Source organism: Corylus avellana, chromosome 11, assembly GCF_965113065.1.
Source record: "Corylus avellana chromosome 11, dhCorAvel1.hap1.2, whole genome shotgun sequence".
Taxonomy (NCBI): domain Eukaryota; kingdom Viridiplantae; phylum Streptophyta; class Magnoliopsida; order Fagales; family Betulaceae; genus Corylus; species Corylus avellana.
The window spans coordinates 11015097-11023108 of record NC_142500.1 but is presented as its reverse complement, the minus strand read 5'-3'; the positions used below and the strand labels follow the sequence as shown (position 1 = coordinate 11023108).

Here is an 8012-nt window from a genome sequence, read left to right as displayed (position 1 = left end):
GGTAAACTATTTTATTCACCCTTGTTGATTTCTTTTATGCTTTCAATTTAATATGCAAGTATAATTGTTGTTCATACTTGTACTATGTCTTGTAGATGAAAAACTTATACCATACCTATTATTGAAAATACTATATGGGATATGTCTCTACGTTAGCACAACAAATTTCAACTTGGGCCTTTATTTTCCATACTTGTAAGAAATCAATATTTCATATAAATATATAAATATATTTTTATTGCTTTCGACTTGTCAACCACCATGTTCATGACATTTCTCATGTCACCTTTTAAAGAACCCATGTTTATATATATATATATATATATATATATATATATATATATATATATATTCCTTTTATTGCCGTGGAATTTATCAACCAACGTTCACTTGTCTTTAAGAAGCCAAGAATAGTTACTTAGGAGCCAAAGTGTTTTTCAAAGAATTATGTTTGTAATCCACACTTATAATCCTCCTATTCAGAAAAAAGTCTAGGAATCTATTGCTACCTTTAGAATCATTTGAGGGGTAGAAGTGGAAGCCTAGGGGTTCTAGGGTTAGCTTTTATTAATTTAAGGCTAACATAATTAAGTTGTATTAATTTAGGTGTGTGACCGTGCTAGTCACTCTATCTAGCATCTTTATTGAGGTAAGTGAATTTACTATCTCTTCTAGAAAAAATTATTATGCCATGCTATTTATGAAATTCTGTTTCAAATTACAAATGATCATTTTGTTTATATTATGTAATTATGCAATTATGATGCATGCATGACAAGTTTGAGAGAAAGAAACATTATGAAAATAATGATGTTTATAAGAAATTTTGAGAAAATAATGACAAACCCTCCTACATATTGCCCTAAGATGTACCTAGAGAAGTACAAGAAATGAGAAATGGGTGTTATAAAATGAGGCCACGTGTAGGGAGGAGTGTATTTTTGGCCCCAAGAGAAACAAGAGAGAAGCTCAATACCGATGCTAAGGATGGAGGCGCAACCGCTAAAAGAGGCTTTGCTAAAGAGTGGTTCCATCATAGTGTTTTTGCCATGCTGACCCGTCTTTACGACGCACTCCCGATCGACAACCATTACTTTAAACTTTCAAGTCCTATTCCAGAAAAATAAGGGGAAGAAAATTTGGATGAAGATAAATGCTTACAATTTGAAAATTAAATTTGAGAATTGAAAATGGTGGAAGATTTGAAACCAAGTCAATTGAGTCAATGGTGGATGGAAGAAATGGCCCCTCCACGTTCCATTTCATCCTAATCTAATTATGTATTAGAACAGTTTTCGACACGGTATGCATTTACATCTGATTAACTATATTTCTATTTATTCTGTTAAAATATTATTTTTTTACTCTTTATTGAGAAAAAAGTTTTGAGAAAAAGAGAAAACATGTGAGAGAAACAATAAAAAATAAAATGGTTCTCTTGAAAAGTGTTGCTACATTTAGCCTTTTTTTTTTTTTTTTTTGCTCTTCCAATCAAATATCCATTTTTTTTTTTTTTTTTGGTAATTGTATAATAAGTCTCTGAGTCAACCCTTTAAAATTTAAAAATCCTTAAGTTTTTTTTTTTTTTTTTTTTTTTTTTTCGAAAATTTACTTCCTAGGTCAATCGAAATGACAATAAAATCTATACCGTCAAAAATTTTTAACAGCCATTAGTCCTAACCAAAACACACTGTTTCACCTCATTAGAATATTAAATTTTTTATTAATTTAATTTTGAAATTTAAATCTAAAAATAAAATTAAAAAAATAACTTAAAAAAAATTGGAAGAGTGGCCAGGGGAAGTAAGCCATCCCATGGGTGGTTTGGTGTGGCTCGCAGGCCACCCCAAAACCCTGGGGGGCAGCAAGCCACCCCATGGGTGCGCGAACCACCCCTAGGGTGGCTGCGCGCATAAGGATTGGATGGTGGCCAGGGGTGGCACACTCCAATTTTTTTCTTTTTTTTAAAAAAAAAAAAAATTAAATTAAATTAATAAAAAATTAATATTTTAATGAGATGAAACGGTGCGTTTTGGTTTCGACTAAGGGCTATTAAAAAATTTTGACGGTATGGATTTTATTGTCATTTCGACTGACCTATAGAGTAAATTTTTTGGAAAAAATAAAAAAATAAAAAAAATACTTAAGGACTTTTAAATTTTGGAGGGTTGACTCAAGGACTTATTATACAATTATCCCTTTTTTTTTGGCTAATCCAATGTAGGGTTTTTTTACAAATCTGATTAGTCATTTTAGATAAAAGTAACATTTGGCTCTTTCATTGTGAATGCTCTAAAATTAGTATGTTGTGGCCGTTCCTAAACATATTATAATTATCACAACTTTAATAACATTTAATTGCCATTTAGCCAAAAATTCATCTTTGAAGTTTTATAAAATTTTCTTTAGTTGATTACCATCATGAGTGGGGATACTGTAGCTATTCCCAAGTCACTTAGATTTTCACTACTTTATAATGGCACCATAAAACTTCAATCTTTATGTTGATCACATAATATCCCATAGCATAATACTTTAATAAATATTTATGCTCAACAAAATAAAGGATCACGTGGGAAGACAAAATAGTTATTTCCATAACAATAGGCCTTTTCATACACGAATGTTGAACCAAAACGGATGGGGTTTTGCCCTTTTATACACGCACCCATCTTGTTAGTAAGCTTGCATTCGGGTAGGGACTTCATCCTTTACCTTCAGCTGGGTCTGAAATTCATATCTAGATCATGTCTCACCCATATATATGGGTCTTAAAGCAGGTTTTCTTATTTTTTTCATCAAATTTTCTCATTGAAACTCGCTTTTAAAGTATAATTTTGATCCAAAATCATGAAATCTTTTGATTTATGGGTTTAAAAACATATGGGTATTCCAAATATCAATCAAAAAGAAATAATCCTTTTGAAGAAAACAACTAGGCCGAATATATGGCTAAGAATACACAAGAATTGGTTGAAAAATACTATATTTTACGAAATTAAAGTCCGTAAAAATTAATCTCCAAAGCCACAAAAGCATCATTAAACACTAAATTTCAAAAGATTCGGCCAAACCATACCCATTATGAAACTTGAAACACAAAAATAAAAAAATCTCAAAACAGATAAATAAAATAGCCACGTGTATATCCTCTGAACACATAAACGCTCAATCACTCAAGAAACATTCAACAAATCTATACTAAGCAACATAGTACAAAAGAAGGCTCTGATACTACTAATATAAGAATTTGGGAGTATATTTAACATATAAACATAAAATAAAAATACTAACATCTGGCTATTGTTGCTTAAGTATTTAAATTGAATAATCTAGAAATCCAGACTTGAACGTTTGTTAAATTTGCAATCTTAGAAGTCTAGAACCAGTCCTAGAACCCTCACAATATACTGGAGAGTGATGGATAAGAATTTTTTGCCTATATGTTACTCAGATTAATCTTATGACTGATGGATATCATAAGCTTATTTACAGGCCAAGACCTTTATCTAATTAACCTAATGTTGCTTTCTTCCATCAAAGAAGACAACTTTTACTAAAATAAAATAACATTTCACTTTGATAGTTATCTGTATATTAATTATCCAAACGTTTTATATAGATAAAAGGGAAAAGTACACTTTACCCCCCTCCCCCCAAAGCTTGGGGTGATTTTCAATTCGACCTCTAATGTTTCAATTTTTGCAATGCACTCCCCCCCCCCCCTCCCTCCACCCTAATCTTCGAAATTTTTATTCGACCAATTGTCTCAAAATTCTCATATTGCCCATAATTTTTTATTTTTTATTTTGCATAACAAATTCAAAAAAAAAAAAAAAAAATCGGGGTGGCCGTAGCCACCCCTTTGGCCATCTGGCCATTTTTGCACCCTCATTTTTTTTATATAAAAAATACAATAAAAATAAAAAAATTAGGGGCAATATGAAAATTTTGGGATAAAATTGATCGAATTGCAAATATTTCGAAGTTTGGGGGGAAGGGGGGTGCATTGAAAAAATTGAAACATTGGAGGTCGAATTGAAAATCGTTCCAAATTTTGGGGGGTAAAGTGTAATTTTTCCTAAATAGAAACTCTATTAATATAATATAATATTTACATATAATATTAATATATATGCATGTGTGCCACCTGAGGTCTTCTTATAGAAGATTTATTCTAACAGCTAACCATTGAGCAACTCGGCCATTGACAATTTAACTAATTAAGTTGTGCTTGTTTATCAAGTTACTACTTCCATCCAAAAAAAACAACAATCATGTTACGGTGTGAATTAGGAAAATGATTCATTTTTTTTCATAGTCTGTTTTTTCATCTTATTTTTCAAAATTTTTTTAAATTATGATCGGATATATAAACCCCACCAAATCTAATTGTAATTTAAAAAAAATTAGATGACGTATAACATTTTTCTGTGGACCATCTCTATTTCGCATGTACGTGACACCACCACCTCATAGATGAGGCATCAGCATCACTTGTCAGATCATGTCACGTTATGACGTTTGTTCTATTATGGAAAATTAAAATGCCAGTTGGATTATCTAGAATCCATGGGAGTTGATTGAGGGTGTTTAGCAAACTTTCTGAGTTTACACGGCACTGTAGACTTTTGAAGTGGCGCCAAAATATTAGGTATGGTCTGAATATTAAACAGATTGACGCAGTCAATAAGGCTCGGTTTGAAAATTAAAAATGGACATAATTCTTATTTTGCCCCTTCAGAACATCTACACAAATATATTCAAACTGGTTTTCTATTTTTCATACGGGCATATTTGTCTTTTAATATAACTTAGCTTCTCCTATACACACGGTTAACTGCGCGTGTCTCACTGCAACATCGTCAGATATCCCTACTCGAAGAATAGTGCCGTCGAAGTGGGAAAACTTGTGACAAGGCCATTTGTTCACATGTAGCCTCCTTAACACAGACCAGTTCCTCTATTATTGACTTGTGAAATTTGATAAGTCAATGAGTCCAGTTTTGCTAGTGTTCACATGGATTGGGGTTCATTGTTTTATTTATATATACTCTTCTGTTGTACGTTTGTAACCAAAGGGGATAAAGGAAACAAAGACAATTACTCTCCATTCACTAATGATGCCAATTCTCTTCTTCCCTTTTCTTCTTCTCTCAGCTATTTTCGCTCAACAGGGGCAATCCCTTGTAAAGCCAGGCTCTTTCTTGACACCAACCACCAACTCTTCTTGGCCATCACCTTCCGGTCTCTACGCCTTTGGATTCTACAAGCAAGGCAACGGTTATGCTGTCGGCATTTTTCTTGCCGGGCTTCCACAGAAGACGGTCGTTTGGACAGCCGACCGAGACAAACCTCCAGTTCCCGCCGATTCTAAACTGAATTTCACAACTGATGGACGCCTGGTTCTTCAATCGGCACAAGGCGCAGAGACACGCCTCGCCAGTTTTCCGGAAGGTGCAAGCTCAGTGTCGATGCTTGACACGGGCAACTTTGTTCTCCTTAATTCTGCTAATCAGACGGTATGGCAGAGTTTCGGCTTCCCAACGGACACCTTTTTGCCAACTCAGAATCTTTCCCACGGGCAAGCGTTGTATTCCAGTATTTCAGAAACCAACAAGTCAACCGGCATATTTCTGGTGTTGATGCAAGAAGATGGATGGCTGGCGATGTACCCAGTTGGAACTCCATACACGCTTGACTATGGTTATGGGGGACTTGGTATAAGTGGGCAGAAAAATGACGTGGTTCTGCAACTTGAAGCCGATGGTCATCTCTATTTGATCAATGGCGCTGGCACTATTATAGTGAATATGACAGACGGATATCTTGCAAAAGATGTGGTCTACCGATTGACAATTGATCCCGATGGGATCTTGCGGCTATACTCCCACGACATGAATCAGAATGGCGATTGGACAATCAAATGGTTTAATCCAAATAATGACGTCTGTATGCCAAAGGGTCTATGTGGGATTAATGGATATTGTGTTGCAATTGATCTACAAGTTGGGTGCAAATGTCTTCCTCAATTTGAATTCGTCAACAAGGAGGAGAAGAGTTCAGGCTGTCAAAGGAATTTCACTATTGCAGAAAGTTGCAAGAGCGACATACATGCCATGGAACCAGTGCCGAACACCGTATGGGAGAATAATAATTATTCAATTATCATATCGACAACTCAAGACAATTGCGGAGAAGCATGTTTGCAGGACTGCAACTGTGAAGCTGCGCTGTTCAAAGACGGGGTGTGCACAAAACAGAGGCTTCCTTTGCGATTTGGGAGAAGAGTTCAAACCGACTCAACCGTAGCCCTTATCAAGGTAGGTAAATCTACACCTACTATAGATGGATATCTGCCAAAAGAAAGCAAAAAAGAGCATTATCGATTGGACATCCTAATTGTCGGTGTTTCATTACTTGCTTTTGCATTAGTTGTCTTGGCGATTTCTGGAATTGCAGTTTACAGAATTCGTGTTTGGTCGTATAAAGTGATATCTAATCATGGAAACACCGTCTTGGGAGAGGATGTTGCTCCAAAATCATTTACTTATGCACAACTTGAGAAAGTGACGGGTGGCTTTAAGGAAGAGCTTGGCAGAGGAGCCTTTGGGACAGTATATAAAGGGGCAATATGGAATGGCGTCGGCCAGAGGATTGTAGCCGTCAAGAGGCTTGACAAATTGTTGGCTGAACGGGAAAGAGAATTTCAAACAGAGATGAAAGTTATTGGGAGAACGCATCACAAAAACCTTGTCCGTCTACTGGGTTATTGCCATGATGGACCCAACAGGCTTTTGGTGTACGAGTACATGAGCAATGGGTCACTTGCAGATGTACTCTTCACACCTCAAAAACAACTTTCTTGGAATGAAAGAATGGAAATCGCTCGTAACATAGCGAAAGGAATTCTTTATCTCCATGAAGAGTGTGAATCTCAAATCATTCATTGTGACGTAAAACCCCAGAACATACTCATGGATGCACACAGATGCCCAAAAATCTCAGACTTTGGATTGGCAAAATTGTTGAAGGCCGATCAAACCAAAACTTTTACTGACATTAGAGGGACAAAGGGATATGTTGCTCCAGAGTGGCATCGAAAGCTGCCTGTGACAGTCAAAGTAGATGTGTACAGCTTTGGAATTGTGCTGCTGGAGATTATATGTTGTCGAAAGAGTGTGGACCATGATCGTCCAGAGGAAGAAGCTATTCTTGAAGAATGGGTGTACCAATGCTTTGAGAGTGGTGAGCTTGGTAAACTAGTGAATAATGAAGAGGTTGACAAGAAACAATTGGAGAGAATGGCCAAAGTAGGGCTTTGGTGCATTTTGGATGAGCCCTCACTTCGTCCTTCAATGAAGAAGGTTCTACTCATGTTGGAAGGGACTGTTGATATTCCAACCCCTCCTAGTCCAACATCATTTCTAAGTGCCATCTGAAATGTTTTGGATGTTCCAATCCTCCAAATCTGACATCCTTTCTTCGTGTCTTCTAAAATGTGTTTGTACTTGGATTATTCTTAGAAAATAAGTCTATTCTAGTGACTTGTCTTTGAAGTTTTCTTTTGAATACTGTGTAACTTGTATCAATGTTTCGGTGTAAGCATTGAGTTTTTTTTTTTTTTTTTTAGTGTGCCATTTTGAATTGCATTCGTGTAGTAATGCTCCAATAAAAGAATTTTCTTTTCAAGTTCTTCTCTATTTCAACAACAAAAAAATTATAAATAATGTTAGAATTTATCTAGATAAATCCGTCTTTCTCTATAGCATGAGAAGAACCAGTGGAATAGGTAAACATACCCCCATTGTTAGACATGTTTTTACATCTATGCATGATATCTGCTTGCTTGCTACTGTGTGTGTGAAGGAGACTAATACCTCAATCTTAAAATTTCACAGATGACGTAAAAAAGTATAACCGACCAACTCCATTTATATTGAGGGTGAGAGTACATAGTTTCTTAAATAGCATTTCTCATTATGAATCCAACAATAAAATGGCTGTCAGTA

General features: G+C 35.4%; 1 protein-coding gene across 1 annotated transcript; it reads left to right on the top strand.

The window, feature by feature from the left end:
• The first annotated feature begins 5000 nt into the window (after positions 1-5000).
• LOC132166292 (G-type lectin S-receptor-like serine/threonine-protein kinase LECRK1) lies at positions 5001-7619 on the top strand. The gene has a single exon (XM_059577087.2). It carries the CDS (start codon positions 5121-5123, stop codon positions 7440-7442), a length of 2322 nt encoding a protein of 773 aa, XP_059433070.2. The 5' UTR covers positions 5001-5120; the 3' UTR covers positions 7443-7619.
• The last annotated feature ends 393 nt before the right edge of the window (positions 7620-8012 follow it).

Bases quoted from the DNA above. Each gene is read 5' to 3' on its own strand.
- LOC132166292 (XM_059577087.2), top strand. From the start codon at position 5,121: ATGATGCCAATTCTCTTCTTCCCTTTTCTTCTTCTCTCAGCTATTTTC.